General features: G+C 34.1%; 1 protein-coding gene across 3 annotated transcripts in view; it reads left to right on the top strand.

Moving 5' to 3' along the window:
- Nucleotides 1–19,841, top strand: part of dock4.L (dedicator of cytokinesis 4 L homeolog) — a 165,391-nt gene that overhangs the window by 114,544 nt on the left and 31,006 nt on the right. For 2 of the 3 annotated variants that reach the window (XM_018252538.2, XM_018252537.2), the window contains exons 29-40: nucleotides 164–264; nucleotides 1,590–1,648; nucleotides 3,246–3,394; nucleotides 4,839–4,924; nucleotides 8,434–8,460; nucleotides 10,364–10,459; nucleotides 14,137–14,197; nucleotides 15,933–16,026; nucleotides 16,179–16,327; nucleotides 16,923–17,009; nucleotides 17,998–18,102; nucleotides 19,397–19,538. In XM_018252538.2, coding sequence (XP_018108027.1) covers nucleotides 164–264; nucleotides 1,590–1,648; nucleotides 3,246–3,394; nucleotides 4,839–4,924; nucleotides 8,434–8,460; nucleotides 10,364–10,459; nucleotides 14,137–14,197; nucleotides 15,933–16,026; nucleotides 16,179–16,327; nucleotides 16,923–17,009; nucleotides 17,998–18,102; nucleotides 19,397–19,538 — 1,156 coding nt within the window. The remainder of the gene's footprint in view (nucleotides 1–163; nucleotides 265–1,589; nucleotides 1,649–3,245; nucleotides 3,395–4,838; nucleotides 4,925–8,433; nucleotides 8,461–10,363; nucleotides 10,460–14,136; nucleotides 14,198–15,932; nucleotides 16,027–16,178; nucleotides 16,328–16,922; nucleotides 17,010–17,997; nucleotides 18,103–19,396; nucleotides 19,539–19,841) is intronic. The other variant, XM_018252539.2, reaches the window with a different exon arrangement.

The following is a 19,841-nucleotide window of genomic DNA, read 5'->3' as shown; positions in this document are numbered from 1 at the left end:
ATAATAACATGCAGTCAAAATGTTTGAAGATGCCTTTGCATTGGTGTCCGTGTCAGTCATTAACGGTCAAACATTCAAACTGCATAAGCACCATAAAATGCAGGAGGCAATCGTTTTTTATGATTTTTTTAACTTGAGTATCTCCCCTTATTTTCCCCCACAGATTTGGGATTCTTACTTTTACCTTGCAGTGATTTTTATAAACCAGTCTTGCTTGCAATTGGAAATGTTTACACCTTCCAAAATGAAAAAAGTCCTAGAAAAGTAAGTAATTGTTTGTGTTTTAATAGAATGCTGAATATTTCTGTCATAAAGTAAATTGTGGGAAGTTATTTTTGCTATTGATTATTTTGTTATTGATGATCAAATCTGCTACAGGTTAATTTACAGTTCATACAAATATTATCTAGAATCTCCTTTTGATTCTCTTTTTGATTTTTTGTGTGGAATTTTTGCTCTGAGTTGTTTAGCCATGATAACCATGCTACTTTTAGCATCTTTCATTAGAACAGTAGCAGTGTATCCATGCTCTAAATCTGAATGTTATCCCATCAAAAACAGTCATTACATTTCCTGGTCAATCTCAATCTCCTTAAATAGATATTGGGAGAGTGTTGCCCCTGTTCCTTTTGGGTGCCGATGATGTTTTACACTCACTGGCAGGTGTTTGGTAATCTAATATAAATGCAAAATACATTCACTATGTGTGATTAAGCCCCCCCATTGAGTTGCCATGCATTAAATTAACACAATACTGTTTCAGTTTTAAGGCTTAATGATGTGGTGAGATGTTAACGCTCAGCTGCTGAGTGGAGTGCGACTGCTTAAAGCACATTTTGACCTACTGACACATTAAAAACAGCAGGAAATGCTTTGATAAATGTGTCAATTCATTAAAGATCTCCTCACTATAAAAAGCGTTAATAAGATGAATTATCTAGGATTCCCTAGATATTATGGAAATTTCTATGGAGGTTCTTTCTAGTAAAAAATTTTTATGCAAAAGCTGTAACTATACTTCAAAATTATATATATATATATATATATATATATATATAATATATATATATAAAATCAAACAGAATGGAATGCACAACCATTAGTATGCAGAAACCTGGGTGCTAGTCTGAGAAGTATGTAGACAAAATGCAGGGATTGACAGCACTCCAAGGAAATACATCAAGTCAATAATTCAAATGAAAGTAGAGATCACCAATAAATATCCACTTTCATTTGAATTAATGACTTGATGTATTTCCTTGGAGTGCTGTCAATCCCTGCATTTTGTCTATATATATATATATATATATATATATATATATATATATATATATATATATATATATATATATATATATATATATATATATCTCTCTCTCTCTCTCTCTATCTCCCTATATGTGTATGAAGTATATCTATTTTACGCTATTTCACATAAGCGTTGTGATTAAGAATCTTCACTTGCTATAGCTATATCCCCCTCCCCACAGAATTTGTATATGTTGATCATGGTTACAAATTTATAACAACTATGTATCTGTTTGCTGATGCATTGTGTCATTGATTTTGTCTTGTTTTTTTTAATTAAGATATGGTGACATGCGTGTAACAATGGGATGTGAGATTTTTAGCATGTGGCAGAATTTAGGTAAGAGACAATGCTAACATGTAATGTGATTGGTGATCTGTACGTCTGAGTTCACAACTTTTTACATAAAACCTAAAATCTAAGGACATGAGATCTTTTTTTAAAATAATGAGGAAGAGAACAATAACCCGCATCTCTACAATGAACACAACACTCACTGCATTCAGTGTGCTAAGGAAACTTTAAAGGGCAGATTTATCAAGGGTCGAATTTCGAATATAAAAATACTTCGAAATTTGACCATCGAATTAAAATACTTAGAATTCAAATAACGAATTCGAAGTTTTTTCAGTGAATTTGGGTAACCTCTGGTCAAAGTAAAAACGTTCGATTGATCCCAGCGATCGATCGAACGATTTTTCTTTGACTACAAAAAACTTAGATAAATGCATTAGAAGGTCCCCATAGGCTAACATAGCACTTCGGCAGGTTTAATTTGGTGAACTATTGAAGTCTAAGTTTTTTTTAAAGAGACAGTACTTCGATTATCGAATGGTCGAATATTCGAAGATTTTTACTTCGAATCAAAGTCGAAGTAAATTCAAAGTCGTAGTATCCTATTCGATGGTCGAAGTATCCAAAAAATTACTTTGAATTTCAAATTTTTATACTTTGAAAATTCCTTCGAATTCACTTTGACCCTTGATAAATTTGCCCTAAGTATAACTTTAAGTACAACCCCTTGGCACAATTGATTTTGCTTCTCTTAGGCAATGGTCAGGCGTGACTGTTTCTCTGCCTGCTTTATTCATTTATATGGTGGCTCTTGCTCTCTTATAGCAAATATTTTATAACTTCTCCTTTGACGGTAAAAGCAAAGAGCAGAATTAGAGCAGAGAGTTATTTTGATTCTGCCTAGAACATTTATTTGACTGATAAAATAAATGTATTTATTAGTATTAGTTAACATTCTAATTTTTATTTTTTGTGGCAGAAAATGATCAAGGTGGAAATTATTGCAAAAATAGTTCTGGTCTGCTGTCTTAATTCATTTTATCATATTAATCAGAATCACAAGTGGTGTTACCGTTTATAGCAGGAATAATCTTAAGTGTGAAATATGGATTTGTTATATCTGATTTCATCCATGGTGCTGTTCATCTGTACTAGACTTTTAGGGCTTAGGGGCAAATGTAGCAATGTATGTACAGTAGTACTGGATAAATACATGCATTCAAAAAACTCCAGAGTTTCTTCTTTGCTATTAGCAACTAACAGTGATATGATATGACATGATATTGCATAACTTTCCTAGGTGTCCAAATGATCAAATAACAATAATAAGTGATGAGCGAATCTGTCCCATTTCACTTTGCTGAGAAATATGTGAAACTTGGCGTAGCGCATTGAAGTCAATGGGCGTTTTTATGCGTGCAACAATTTTTTTTCTCCAAGTGTATTAAAGTCAATGGCCGTTTTTTCTTATGGCGACTTTTTTTGTCCTAATGTATTAAAGTAAAAAATAAGGAATAATAAGGAAATAAGACACCAATCCTTATCACTTTTACTCTTGTTCTTATTCTGCATGAAATACTCAAATACGTGGCAAAAGGTGTAAAAAATCCCAGAAGCATCTAATTGAATTATTATCTTACAGGCGAGCACAAGTTACATTTTATCCCAGCTTTGATAGGCCCCTTTTTGGAGGTCACACTTATACCTCAGCCAGATCTGCGGAATGTAATGATACCCATTTTTCATGACATGATGGACTGGGAACAGAGACGCAGTGGCAACTTTAAGCAGGTACTTGAGAAGTGTTTCATGCGGGGGAAATATGGTTGTTAACCATCAAATTACAAGTCTAAATGCTGTTCTTTTGATTAACTGTTTTTTGCAAGTCTTCTAACATTAGGAACTGATATAAGTATAAAATACGGTTCTTGATATCCCTCTTACTCGCACAGCTTCCTAGTGTTTGATTGTTTAATGTCTCTAAGCTGCTAACCCCGTAAATGACATTATTGATTTCAGAGATGTAAAACAGAAAAAAACCTGTTGTTACTGGGAAATGCTTTATTGAACTTGATTTAATGAAAAATATCCCTGCACACAGTATACTCTATTTGCTTTGGCCAAACATTTTGACACTAGAATACGTTTTGTATTTTCCAGCTCAGAAGCTTGTTAAATGTTCCAAGTACTTTTGCAGCTCCCACTCGATTTTCCCCCTGCTGACTCAAACCATTTCTGTACACCCACCATCATGCTGCTCCATAGGAACATCGATTTAAAACATTGTTTAATGCGCACAGAATAAAAGATTTTGATTTTCATGTGTCCGTGTGCACCAGTGCTATTAACCCTTGGACTGGTACTCTTTGCCTGGGTGATATATATAACGGCACACAAAGAAAATCATGGATGCTTAAATAACCAGTATTAACTAATGTCTTCCTTGTGATTTAGAAATGTACCTGATTGCTAAATTGCCAGAATTGTTATGGCCCCCAAATGTGAAAATATCTCATACTGATTTGTGTGTTAACATTAATATAAAGCCGAAGCAACTGATAAATAGACAACCCCTAATTAAATGTATTAAAATAATGAATATGCGTTATTACCACATTGCAAAGAAAAAGGATTGCTCCCATGAGATGCAGATTAACAGATTAACGTTTAGTAGAAGGGCAAATGCACTGACCTCTCTGCTCTCTGATTAACATTGACATATCTATCAAATGATTTCACAGACAAGCTGGATTGTGTTGCACGAATGCAGGCCTTGTCTTGTTTATTAAATTCTTACATTCTACATATGTATCAAAATGCATTTGAGAAAGACTTACAATGTCCTAAATCCAAAGCAACAAGTGATACTGAGAATAAAAAGGATATATGCTGACGCTGTGAGTATACTGGAATATCTTTACATGAGGTGAAGCCCTGCAGGGAAAATGAAGGCAATTTAGTTGGGCTGTGCTTGGTTTTTTGTGTGCATCCATATATAGCAAGCTGCCATAGCAGCAGTACAGAGTAGCAGTAATGCTACTCAGCCTGTAGTTTAAAGTCACATTGCTGTGTGACACGTTGGGATTGAAAATATTCTCAGGCAATAGTAGCAGCTTAACAAGGGTGACAAAAAAGGAAGGAAACCCCTGACTTTTAATGATAGGCACATGCATCATTAAACCCTGAAGGAATTACTGCAGAATAAAACATTTCGTCTTTTATGCATCTCTTTGAGGTTGAAGCAAAGCTAATTGACAAATTGGATAGCCTAATGTCTGAAGGGAAAGGTGATGAAACATATCGAGAGCTCTTCAACAGCATGTAAGTAATGAAAAAACCTTATTCACTTGTTGGAATTTGCATATGGTTTATGGTAAGAAAACAATTCTTTCTGTCCTTTGTTTTAAATGAGGAATCCATCACCTCAATGTGTTAATTTCATATGTTAATTTGACTTTCAGTACTGTCTATTCAAAGCGACTTCTGTCTGTCTAGTGTTTTAGTAGTGATATATTCTTGAAAGAATTGAAGAAACTTGAGTGGGCGATCTGTTGGCGTGGACTATTTTTTCAGCTCAAAGGAAAATAGGTTACTGGCAGATGCTTATGTAGTTGCTTTCCGTATTTGTTTGAAAAAAGCATACATGAATTAAAAAACATTATTGACTTACAGCTCACATATGGGACAGATTATGCAGAAACCTGTTATCCAGAAAGCTCCAAATTATGGGAAGTCCTTCTCACATAGGCTCCATTTTCATAAAATCATCAAAATATTTTTAAAATGATTTCTTTTTTCTCTGTAATAATAAAACAGCTAATAATAAAACAGCTGCACTGTAATGAAGTGCTCTACCTGTGAGGTTTCCACTTGTTGAAAGTGGTGGGTGCTCAACCAGAAATCCCCTTTCTTGCACAGGGACAAAAGTCAGTATAGACAAAATCCAGAAGCACACCAAAAATAGTTGCTGTGTGAAAATAGGTGATTCATTTAGCCCATAAGCATTTCACAAACAAATGAAATGCTTATGGGCTAAATGAATCACCTATTTTTGGTGTGCTTATTTATTTTGTCTATTCTGTAATAATAAAACAGTACCTTGTACTTGATCTCAATATATAGCTTATTGGAAGCAAAATAGTTCTATACAGTTTAATCAATACTCAAGTTATTTTTTAGTTGACGAGTTATGCAGATCCAAATTACAGAGAAACCCTTTATCCGGAAAACCCCAAGGTCTTGAACATTCTGGATAACAGGCCCCATACATGTATATGTTTTTGCTACTGTGTTTCTTTTTTAATAATTTTTTTTAGTGTGAGCATTTGTAACTGATAACAAATGTTGTGTTGGCCATAACAATTCCTTTTCGGTATGATACATGATTCTTGGTACAAAAATGTCTTCTTTTAAAATTGAACAGCAATATTTAATGGAAAAATTGCTGTATATATGCATTGGTTGTTTTTATCATTTTATCAGTCAACGTGTCTTACTTGTGTCCTACAGCTGAGTGAGATAAGATACTTTGTGAAATAGTGAGTTTAGTTTGTGGGGCTGTGACATTTTGTTTGGAACAAGTGTTAACAACCCTCATTACTTTACTTCTATATACAGTATCTTGAATGATGCAGTTTCCTTTTATGGCTACACGAACCACAATGGTAAATAAGGCCCATCCAAGGAATTAAGTAAACCGTTTCCTCTTGAATCAGTCAGTATTTGTATGTAATTTGTATGTTTGACCTATACGGTCATAGAACTCCTTTATAATGTCCTTAGAATTTACAAGAAGGGTATTTTATTCACTAATTATTAAAAAAGTGAATAAAACATAGCACTTATCAGGTCTTAAAAATTGAAAAACCTTTTTATTTTAAAGCCCAACATTTCGGTCATTTTCTGTGACTTTTCTCAAGAAAACACAAACAGAAAACACTGCAGATTCAGTTCAAATAGGCACTTTGAGTCACATGAATCCTAATCCTGCTGAATTAGGCCAAATCCCAAACCAAATCCTGGATTCTGTGCATCCCTAGTACTTGCATACAGAGTAACTGAGGTAATAAGAAATATGAATATAAGACAATAGTCCATGAAGGTCAACCTTTTAAAGACCCTTTTATATTTAGCCAATTTAGCCACAAATATTTTCCTGACCCCTAAATAGCAATGAGATTTCCCTCTGTATCCATAAACCTGGACATATTTAGATGCTTAAAACCAATTCTATATTTATTACATTCATCCATTTCTACAGGCAGAAAATGCGATTCATCTATGGGGAACCCTTACTTAATAAGTGCTTAAAATAATAATGTGCCATACATTTTTCGGCAGCTATAGTAACTGGCCCAGACATGGTTTTGTGTGGAGTAGCATCTATCTCTGATGCTTCCTGCTCTCTAATTGTACTAGAAAAATATGGCTTTCACTCGATTTGTGCATGCACATGACTCAACATGGCTTAGTGCAGCAGGGCTCTTCAGCTGTCATTAGCTCCAGGCAAAGCCCTACTTGGTCACAGTTTGTGAGAATATTCTTTTCCATACCTGGAGCTCAGGCTGTGTAGGCCTACAGCTGTTTGGTGACAATAGGTGCTCTTTAAATCTATCCTAATTTGTCCTAATCTCCCCATTGTTGAACCCTGTAGTACATCTCACAGCACAAAAAGCTCTAAAATTATATCTATCCATTCACTGTTCTTTGGCAGTTATGAATGTGGTTGTACAGTTCTACATTCATGCCCAAATGGGCCACAAGTTAGGTTCATATAGTAGATCCTTTTGTATTCACTTTTGACTTATTTATCATAAAATCATTCTTAATGCTTACAATCATTTTATGTATACATGACAGATTTAATAAAGATAAAATTAGGAACTCTACAGATTTCAATTACATTTTTAATATAATATAACCCTAAATGGTTTATAGTAGGCAAAGTTTATTTTTGTCTTTCTTGGTCATTCAGTTAAAATTCAATCAAGTTGAGTTGTATTATTCTTATTATTCATTATCGTATCATCATCATCATGACACCTGTCAATTGATAGTGAGCCTGATGAGAAGGAATCCATAAATATTAAACTGGCAGTATTTATGAGCTCTTGAAATTCTCCTCTACCTAACAGTTACAACCAATATAGTAGAGACTGTATATCCAAAATCCAGATTTTAAGATAGCTTTATAGTACAACATGTAGCAACCACTTATTTTGGAAAAGTGTTTTTCTCATAATTCTTGCAAAGTAGTAGAGTATGGGAATAACAGGCCGAGGCAGAATAACTGCTTTTTAGATTTTTAGTCTCACACACTTGAGAAAGGGTTTTTGATGGCCGCATAATAAAAATCTAATGGAAGTTTTGCTTTGGCCTGTGATTCCCATACTCTACTACTTTGCAAGGATATGCTTTATTGGATGTCCATGACAGAACATCTGGGAATTTCTACAAATGCATTAGCTATTGTGTGTTACTTCAACATGTGTTGCTGACAATTCTGATAAATATCCTATACATCATGTGATAGATGCAACAGAAGCATTGATGTCCAAGAACCACAGTAGTTTTAATAATGCCCCCCAGATAATTGTATCATTCTAAAAAAGCCATATGTTAAAGTTTAATATATATTAATTGCTGAATTTCTTGCATGTGAAAAACTAGAGTGATAAAGCAATATTTTTTGCACTCACTATTCAACTTTTTTTGTGGTATTTTCCTTCAATGAGAATTTGCATTTCAATTTTACTTCCTAAAAGAAATAAGATATTTTCATTTAGTGGGTAATCTGATCATTATTTTTTTATCAATGCTTCCTGGATTAGAATTCCACTCTTTGGTCCGTATCCTAGGTAAGATATAATTGAGTTTAATATTGCTGACATTTTCACTCTGAAATAAGGATATGAGTACTTTTGTTTATAAAAATATATTTTTTTTAGAGAAATGTGTGTGATCAAATGGGTAATTCTGAAGGATTCCAGATGCATTTTTAGGCCAAAATCTGCCCGCTTTCTTACTGAGACCAGGGTGGTAAGGAGCCGATTCCAACAAAGGAGAAAAAAATTAGCATTCAATACATTAAAATTAATCCAATCCGTTAATGGGGATTAACAATGAACAATTCAGGAATTTGACCTTTTTTTTTAATTACAAAGTTGTAACTAGTGATGATCGAATCTGTCCCATTTTGCTCTGCTGAAAACGTGGCGAAACAGAAAATTCGCCAAACTATTTTGTCTCGTGAATATTTTGTCGCGTGACGTTTTTGTAGCAAACTACATTAGAGTCTATTGGGGGAATGTAATAAAAATCGCTAATGGAAAAACTATTCGCAATGCGAAAAGTTATGCCTTTGTGCGAACAAATTTTGCTTTGTGCGAATTTAATATAGCTTTTGCGAGCCCGGAAACTGTTTAGCGACCACTTCCGACAGTGAAAGACCGTTTGCGAATTTTATAGTTTGCGCCAATGCGCAGTCAATGTAATAAAACTTCTTACTGAAAAAGTCGTTATGTTTGCTCCAAAAGATTACGACACCTTCAAGCACTTCTTATGAGTGCGCAATTAAAATTCGCAATGCGCAATTAAAATTCGCAATGCAATAACAGTTTAAGGAACAATATTACATTGCGAGATGTGGATTTTTAGTCTTATTGGTGCGAATTGTTTTGCTCTTTGCGACTTTTATTACATTCCCCTGCATGGGTGTTTTATTTTTCCATGACACCTTGTTTCTGCTTTGGGAGGGCAAAATCGCATGCATTTGTCACTTAGTATACTGCAACACACATGCCCTACATTGTTAGAGGACCTCCTATCCACTAGCCTACAGCTGCTATTCGAATAGAATAAAAGGTTCCCATGTTGCCAATTTCTTAAAAACGTCTGATTTTTTACATTACCTCTTGTCGACTGGTAATAGTATCTACTACTACACGTAGTTAATCTTTTACTGTTTAACCAAAAAAAAAACATCTATAGTAATATATATATATATATATATATATATATATATATATATATATATATATATATATATATATATATATATATATATATATATATATATATATATATATATATATATATATTACTACTAGCACAGGTACAATTAATAATAAATCTGACCACCAACAGATATCTGGATGGTTTGTATTCCACATTAAAATGAATAAACCATGACATATGCGATTTTCACATATTTTGTTTTGTCGCGCAAAACGAGCTGCAGCATATTGTTACAGTTTTGCAACAATTTTTTCCGCCAGCGGCGAAACTCAGAAGTTCAGGGCACATCTGTACATGGCGATATTTTTCGCTCATCACTAGTTGTAACCATTGCTACTGCTCAGTAAAAATATTGATAATAAATTAGATAAATATATTTAAGAAGGAAAGATTTAAATGTAATATAGTGTTGATGTATCTAGCAGTGGTAAATCTAAAGCAACTGGACTTGAGAACAAAAGCACCATTTTTGTGCCCCATAAGGATCCAGTTATTCAAGTAATACATGAACAATCCAGTTATTCAAGTAATACATGAACAGTATTAATTTAATTTGCAAAATAAAATATGCTTTCATTTTTATAGTTTATATAATGGGAAATAAATATTTGTCCTATGTTTAAAAAGAGTAATCAAATATTTTCCCTGTAAATAGAAACTTGCGCTGCTTTAACATAATTAATGTTCTGTGTGTAATTATTTTGGTGTAATACTATCATAACTTTCTGTTATTTCTTTTTTTAGCTTATTAAAAAAAATTGAGCGAGAAACATGGAGAGAAAGTGGCGTGTCATTGATTGCCACTGTAACAAGACTTATGGAAAGACTGCTGGACTACAGGTGAGAATGATTATGATACATTTTACAATGATAAAGAAAGTAAGATAACCTTTTTGATGGTTACCTTTTCAATGTGATATTTGTTAGGATTTGGTTCAAAAAAGAGTTTGAGTAGGATTCAAAACTATAACATATAACTGTGCAGAAAAACACTGATTGAATTTGTCAGCTTTAGTGCTATTGATAGATAGCAGATGGCTGGACAGAAAGTGATATCGCCTGTCACCTACAAATGATTTGCATTGTGCCTTCCAGAAATGCATCATAGAAATGATAGATCATAATGGAATCATGTGATATATTTCATAAATGTCTTTTTTCGGGCAATGTTATAGTCACTGTCCGTTAGTATTTTGTCACACAAATTCTAATATTCCCTGCTATGCAATTTTAGACTAATGCAAAGATGGGGCTTTTATAAATTACCATGGTAGTTTTACATATACATTATCTTGCTATAATTCAGACATTGCAGCATCTTGCCAAATCAGGAGGAAAGTTTAGAACCTGATGGGTAATGAGACAAGCCTCTTCACTTCCCAACCCATCTCCCAGAAATGTGTCTCATTAATTGCATATTTTGCCTCAGTTCTTTATAAGTCTGCAGTAACAGGGACTTTATTGTGTATATAGCAACCTTGGCAAAGCTGCCCACTACTAGCGTCCACTCTACTTTGCCACCTTGTCATTAGTTTATTTCCATGCTTTTACAAAGCATGGTATTCTGTATTCTGCTTCAGTCTTGGCTTTCTACTCACAAATCAGGTATGCTGTATTAATATTTTATTATAGATTTTGTATCTGTTCTTTAAAGCAATTTATATTCCCTTTTTATCTGTATTTAGAGCCATGTTGATGAAGGATATTTAAAACAATCTGAGAAATCTGGTTAGTTCGAGTCAAAGAAATAATGGGTTGCTTATATCTATTATTGCTATTTATTGACATGAATGTGTAATTTCATGACTGTTAGGAAATTATTCCTGGAAATCCTTTTAGAATTCCCCAGAATGTTGTAGATCTAATTTTTATGTGTTAAAGAAAAACTTTACCCCCAAAATGAACACTGAACAGCTTAAGCGACTATAAAAAAATAAATAATGAAAACCAGTTGAAAAGTTACTTAGAATTGACTGTTCTATACCATAATAAAAGTTACCTTAAAGGAGAAGGAAAGGTTAAAACTAAGTAAGCTTTATCAGAAAGGTCCATCTAAATATACCAGTAAACCCCCAAAGTAATGCTGTCAAAAGAAACACTGCATTTCTTTCCTTCTATTGTGTACACATGGGCTTCTGTATCAGACTTCCTGCCTTCAGCTTAAACCTCATTGCCCTGGGCAAGAGCATGCTCAGTTTGCTCCTCATCCCCCCCTCCCTTCTCTGCTGTAATCTGAGCCCAGAGCAGGGAGAGGCTCAGGCAGGAAGTGATGTCACACCACATTAATCCTGCAGCTCCTATCCTAAACAAACAGAGAGATTCTAGAGCTTTTTACTCAGGTGGTATGGTAAAACATTCTAAAGAATAAATAAAGCATTCTAGCTTGCACTATTGCAGCTAATATATTGGCAATAAAATGCCTCCATAGCTTTCCTTCTCCTTAAAAGGTGAACCACCCCTTTAAGTCTTAAGGCTTTTTTGGTCTGTAGATGAATATTAAAATAAGCTGTTGAAAGTGCACAGTGTTGGAAGTTGTTGTCTTGCTTTGATTTTCATAATAATTACCTAAATTATAATTATGAATAAATAAATGTTCTACCCATATTAACATGCACTGGTTACTATTTTCTAACTTCTGAAGGATAGGTTTTGCAAGATACCAAATATGTTTTGGCATTTTAATTTAGCAAACACATACAGTATCACTGTGCCTGATGTTTTAAATTGTATTATGTAGACCAAATGGAATTGTAGGTGGAAAACTATCCTTGAACATGGGTTCAATGAGTGGTAATTGGGTAGGTTTTTTAAGCATACAGTTAGCTTTTGGAAGTGCTTAGTAGGCCAACAATTGACTATTGTTGAAAGTCCAGTGGATCCAATGTTCTTGATAATGTTGTAGCCTAATTCATGTAGTAAGGAAGCACAGATACTTTTTTGTATTTTTTACTTTGGGGATCTGAACATGCACAAATAGTTCTGATATAGTCATTTCAGCCTGAGTAGTATAGCCACAGATTTGAGGGTATATTAGGGCAATATATTTCAGAGAGTATTTTAATTATTCCTGTCATCTAAAGATACAGTTAATTACACTTAAACTTAAAGGGGATGTAAATCCAAAAATTCAATTCAATTCTGAGCAACTTTCAACATACAGTATGCTAATTAAAATTTTCAAGCAACTAGAATATTCAAAGGAAAAGGACTGGTGATCTTATCTTTTGATTCCCACAATGCCACAGAATTCTGTGGTTTATGCCACAGAAGGCTTTATCTGAGCATGCCACAGATTGTTTGGTGCACTATAAGAAAACAGATGGGGAAATGAAGCATATTAGGGCCTAGGAGGAATGATATGCCCATGATTTTTAGTCCATGCATAAAGAAATATATGTACCAACTCACACCTAAATATATTTCCCAACACTTTTCTCATCAGTAATTGGGGAGGTTTTTTTAATGACTTAATAGCTTCCATTATGAATTGCAGTTTTGATTAAATTGTACTCACCCCAAAGAGGCAATTCTTGTAGCCTAGTCTTATATTATGATGTGACTATAGGACAGTTATTATTATAATGGAATTGTGGCACCAAAAAGGACCTCAACACAAGAGAATGGGAGCAGGTGGGGCAGAACAGTGAGTAGAATTCAGTATAGAAACAATTAAAATCAGTCCTTATATTAGAGGGTAGACTAGATCACCCCAATCAACTATGGGGGTTATTGAACAAAGGTCGAGTGTTAGAGGTTTTTATACCTCAAATGAACTTGCAAATCGAATGGTATCTTATCTAAGAAAAAACTCTAATGGCAAAAAACAGATTCTGCGAGTTTGAGGTGCGAAACCAGAAAACTCGAATTAATTGAGTTATCGGTGGGAAAAAAGTGCGAATCGCCCAAATTATTAGTTTTTGGGCCAAAACCTTTTAAAAAAAAAACCATGAACATCATGAAGGCTATTAAAATCTTGAAATGGTTGAAGGGACCTCTGCCATTGACTCCTACGTGACCTCGACAGGTTTTAGATGGTCTGTTTTCGGATTCGAGATATTTCCAGGGTTGGGTATAATAAAAATTTGAGGTTTTTTTAACCTGAAAATGTGAGTTTTGGCCAAAAAAAATTTCCCGGTAACTCAAATTTTCGTGGAAAACACAACTTGAATATTAATAAATAACCATCTATGTATTTCATTGAAACAGAGTCTAAATAATTGCCTTTATTAATTAATCTATTTAATAAATCAGTCAATCACTGAGTGGTTGCTATGGGTAAATGAGCCACAATGTAACAGTCAATATGACCCAGCTGTTTCTAGACAGCTCATAAGTATCCAGTCAGTGCCAGGCTCTTGCACACCTTATTGTAGTTATGGCATTGCTTGTGGTATGTTTTGGGTGACTTGCATTATCCAATGTGGAGGTTCATTGTACTGTATACTAAATTATGGCTGGGTTTTCTAAAAAAAAAATTGTAACCCATAACATTAACAGATATCTTTTTTTTTTTCCAGAGACTGCATGAAAATGGGGGAGGTTGATGGAAAAAAGATTGGCTGCACTGTTAGCTTGCTCGTAAGTTATTCTAATTTTTAACTTGTGTTTGCATACTGTATGCTTCTGTCTAGAGTTGGTTTACATCTAGTTTTATATTATTTTGTGTTATGCAATACACTATTAGCTGAATGGCTAAAATAGAAAAATATGGTATCGCTGTATAATGCTCTGAAATGTCAGGTTCTCGGCATCCCAGGAAAGCTCAGATAGATTCATTTGTCATTATATTCCAGGCAATTAATAATAAGCAGAATACTTCAAGCCTGAAGATCTTTAACATGCTAACAGTATGCTGTTACAAGCCATACTCAGTAAAAAGGTTAATATGTGAACTTGTCTAAAATAATGAGATGTGGTTGCTACTGCCTCAGTGGCAGCAGCAGGACTTGACATCTCAGCGTGGTTTGTTTTTCAGCAATCAAGCAGAGTATACGATAAATCCCATGGGTCCTTGCTTTACAGAAACACAGTTCTACAGAGCTGAATGCAGATTTCACATCCCTGAAAAAGAGAACTGCTTGTACTTCACAGTAATTCACTTTGTGCTTCCCAATCAGACCATTATTACTTCTTTATTGCATTTGAGAATTGTGGCACCTCAGTAATGTTTCCCTACCTGGAAAAAAAAACTGTTGGGATATTTCACAGTTAGAGCAGAACAAAGAGACTAAATCTGAATAAATCACACATAATAGTAATCTGCTCATTACAATTAAAAGGTTTGCAGAAATACAGGCTTACTGTAGAATGCACACTTTGTGGTTATTTATTAAAGTCCAAATTTATCTCAATATTTTCTGAAAAAACTCCATCCAAATCTGCACAGGTTTTTTTTTGCCTTATTTGTTAATTCACTTTCATGAATATTGTTGTGAAATATTGTTTGCGGGAAAAAACTGGGAAAAATACAAATCGTACGAATTTTTCAGATTTTCCACCCGAAAACTCATCTGATTTTTGCCCTAAAACCCCAAAATCTTCAGGTTATTGCATGAAACCCAGTGCAAATCAAATAAATCTTTGGGACTTCTCCCGATGACTTATATGCAACCTCGACAGGTCGGAGATGCCGGATTTTCAGATTCTGACTTTTTTCCATCCTCTGAATATAATAAATCCCAAAAAATGTGTGTGTTTTCTTCCACTGAAAAAAATTTTGGCTCTGGCATTCAGAGTTTAGTAAATAACCCCCTAAGACTGCCCTGTTTGAAATTTAAGTATGAGATAGACTCAGCACTGCTAATATAGGTATATGTAAAGTGTTGTCTGTTTTGAATAAGTATTCTCATATCTCCTGTTTATTAGAAGGCTTATAGTAGCAACATTATTATTATTATTCAAAGCAATGCATGGCTGCTAGGATAATTTGGACCCTAGCAACCAGATTGCTGAAACTGTAAACTGGAGAGCTGCTGAATAAAAAGTTAAATGACTCAAAATCCACAAATAATAATAAAAAAAAAATCATGCTAAAAGTTAACTCAAATTTTAACAACCCCTTTAAGTACTGTTTTCAGAGGACACCCTACTTTGTCTACTAAAATACATTTAAACAAATTGATGTATGCAGCTTAGTTACCAAAAACTGAAAGGTACTATCATTTTATTACAGAGAAAATTGGGAGATGGGAGATGGTGTTCCTGTAATTATGAAGCTTCCCATAATTACTGTATTCATGTCATTCAAATAAACGTTTTTATGCTATGTTAATGCAAGATATAGACATTATAATATGCCTCCAATTTTTTCTAGAATTTTTACAAGACAGAACTGAATAAAGAAGAGATGTATATACGCTATATTCACAAATTATATGATCTGCATATGAAAGCACAAAATTTCACAGGTATCAACACTTTATTGTATTCTTATATACACATTGTTATTTTAGCTTTTGAATGTAGTAGAGTCTTTCTATTTCCCCTTTATTTACAAACAATGTATTGCATCAGTAAAAACAGTGAAACAGTTTTTTATTTTATTCTGTTTTCTGTCTAGAGGGTGCATATACTCTTTTGTTGTATGATGAATTATTGGAATGGTCGGATCGCCCACTAAGAGAATTTATCAGCTACCCAATGCAAACAGAATGGCAACGCAAGGAATGCCTCCACATGACCATTATACAGAACTTTGACAGGGGAAAGGTAAACAAGGCATTATTAGTTGTGTTCCAATTTCTAATGTAACAGATTTAAATTTGCAGAGCCACTAGAGTTGCATATATTAAAGCCAACTAGCTAGCTCAGGGTTGTTCAACTATGGCACAATGTGAACAAGGTATTTTTAAGACCCACTGCCTGCCTATGGATACCAAAGGATGCTGTGTATGAAATAATCTGGTCCAATTAATCCGTTTACTACATGGAAACATGTACAACTTGTAAAATACCTTTGTCACTGTCTCTTCACTTGACACTATTGCTCCTTTGATAAACCTTGAAGTACTGGTATGCATACTATTACAAATAGTTTAGGCATACATCGTATGTAACAGCCATGCTATGTATCCTTCCCTAAGTGTTCTATTATAATATACGCTCCTGTTGTACTTCGGCATGAGTTACATTTCACCGATGCTTGGGGTAATGTCCTAAAAATCGGCATGTATTTTTTTATTTGTGTTTTTTTTCCATAATTCATTGTCATTTAATGTACAAACTTCATGCAGCTTTAATTGTAAATATCTATAATCATAGCAGGTTATGCTTACTCTGTTTGACTGTTTGTGTTCTTATGCAGTGTTGGGAGAATGGAATAATACTCTGCAGGAAGCTGGCTGAGCAATATGAAAGCTACTATGACTACAGAAATCTCAGCAAAATGAGGGTAATTTTAGTGCCATTTAATAGTTGTTAAGTGCACTGTTGAACAAAACCTTGCTGTTCCTATATAAGATATGCACATAACTCAATTTTTTTCTTTAAAAAAAATTGTGTAGTAAAATAGTGCTCCTAAAATTCTCACTTATGACATTTGACAATATGTGGCATGTAGTCGAAGCATAAATAATTCTTATAATACTTATATGATGGAAATCATTATAAAATTCAATTTCTATAAAACACTTCATCTCTTATGTATTCTCTCTGGATTGTAACATTGCAAAAAAACTGCATTAGGCAGTATTAAAAGCAATTGCCTTGCTACATATGAATCAGAAAATAGATATTACTGGTCTAGTAAAATTTGTTTAATTGCAATAAGCATTGAAATGGTTGCTGAGAAACAGGATTTTTATTTGAAATAGCGTAGGTGGTTCTTCACGGCGAGGACAGTAAGGTTGTGGAATGCACTGCAGGCTGATGTTGTGATGGCTGATTCTGTTAATGCCTTTAAGAATAACGTGGCTTATTTCTTGGACAAGCATAATATCCAAGGTTATTGTGATACTAAAAGATATTGGTATATATAGTTTACATATGTGAGTATGTATAAACATATGTATACGATGGGGTTTGTTTGGAGGGGTTGAACTTGATGGACTTAAAGTTTCAACCCAATTTAACTATATAACTATGTAGCACTTTGACCATATTGCTACACATCCTGCAGATGCTAATTTATACATTTTTGGAGAGAGTGTTTTTATTAACAATGCACTCGCTAAACTTTTTTTTCCTGATTAAGTCACATCCTGCTCCATCAGTTTACCGAAAGGTTTATATTGCACTCGGAACTTGCACCTAGATATAAATAATCTTTTTAAAAGCTTCCGAGTCGGAAGATTTTAAAAGATTATTTATATCTAGGTGTAATGTACTTGTATGCTGATTAACAATAATCCACAATGTTAACACATTTCATTTCTTTATAGATGATGGAGGCGTCTCTATATGATAAAATTATGGATCAGCAGCGCTTGGAGCCTGAGTTTTTCAGAGTTGGATTTTATGGCAAAAAATTCCCATTTTTCTTGCGAGTGAGTAATGCTGTGGAAACAAATCAATATTAACATTAAATTAAGAAAAAAATGTGGGAGGCTTTTGAAAGCAGAGTGATTACTTCTAGATAATTTGATGCTACAATAACAAATTTGTCTGGAAGTTCCTAACTCAGCTGTCATGCTGTTCATGATGGATACCCTGTCTGGAAGTTCCTAACTCATCTGTTATGCTTTTCATGATGGACACCCTGTTTATTGGCATATTAAAATATGCAAAATGAAATATGAATGGAATAGTCCTGGTAGGCATACATGTAAAAAGCAAGTTGTTCTCTCTAGGCCTTTGAGCACACCTAGTTACACAGCAGTTGTTCTTCTGGTTTACAATATTAATAATAATAAAAAATAAATAATAATAATAGTGATGTATTGCAAAAATAATTAGAAAAGGTTTTCCATCTGTATGTTTTACCATCAGTTCAGAGGGTTGTGTGCATTTAGTTTAAAGTTTTGTTTGTGTTTCTTTTTATCCCAATCTTGCTATCCCTAGGTTTCATTGTATGCCTCATTTTTCTCAGATTTATCTTCCTTTCTTCTATAACTTTTCAAACCATGTGATTCTGTCTCTTTCTTCTACCGTGTCATGTGTTTCCCTATCATATTCTCTATATCTGTCTCAATCACTGTACATTTTGGGTTTATATACCAAACTATTTAAGACTAAGGGTAGAAATAACTAGTGTAGAGGGTCATGGTGTGTCCTGTACATCAACACAGATATTTTAGTGTGTAGAATTAAAGCAAAAGTGTTCTAAGCCAATGTTGTGCAACTTTTGGATTCAGAGACCTTGGTGATTGCATGGGGGCACCTGAAAAAGAATAACCTATGATGTTAAATTACAAATAGCTCTTCAAAATATTTTGTACAAAAAAAATAGTCTGCACCTCACAGCAGGCCTTCAACAGAGCACTATATTCTGGTATAGCCACAGGTATGTGTGCTCAAAAACACAATGCAGACACCTGCAGTAATATTGATAATTGCAGCTGTTTTGGCACTTTAAATATAGCCTTCTATATTGTAGTGACCGTTTATGTGACATTACTCTTTATAGCAGTAATATTTCATTAGTCAGACTGTTACTGACTTAATCAACATACACTTGTCCTTTAATGGACCTGTGTGGTGTAGGATTTATGTGGATCTTGCACAAATACCACTCGTCAAGATCCTCACTTGAAGTCTATAAATTAGTACTACTGTAATTATTCAGTATGTCGCATTGTTTTGAAGTGTAAAATGTTTATAAGAATTTTATTGTATCTTTAGAACAAGGAGTTTGTTTGCAGAGGACACGACTATGAAAGGCTTGAGGCTTTCCAGCAGCGCATGCTAACTGAGTTTCCCCATGCCATTGCAATGCAGCATGCCAACCAGCCTGACGAAACCATATTTCAGGCAGAAGCTCAGTGTATCCTTGTATTATCAAAAACTTCCAAGGTCAATTGTATTGCTCTCTCCTACTCAATCTTTAGACTTCACACAATGAGAAATCGCACATTTCCCCGGAAGCTGATGGTTCATTTTCCCACCGCTGCCACTCTACATTATTGCTTTGACATGGTACAGAAAGCATACTGCTCAGTTTCATTGATTTCTTTTAGGCTAAGGACAACAAAGATTACAGGATATTTACTGACTGTACCTGGTGCATGTTAGCAAACAGTGCACTCTCTCTTACGCTATCAGCAAGACCATATTCTACTTTATTTTA

Source organism: Xenopus laevis, chromosome 3L, assembly GCF_017654675.1.
Source record: "Xenopus laevis strain J_2021 chromosome 3L, Xenopus_laevis_v10.1, whole genome shotgun sequence".
NCBI lineage: Eukaryota > Metazoa > Chordata > Amphibia > Anura > Pipidae > Xenopus > Xenopus laevis.
This window is presented reverse-complemented; position numbering and strand designations above follow the sequence as displayed.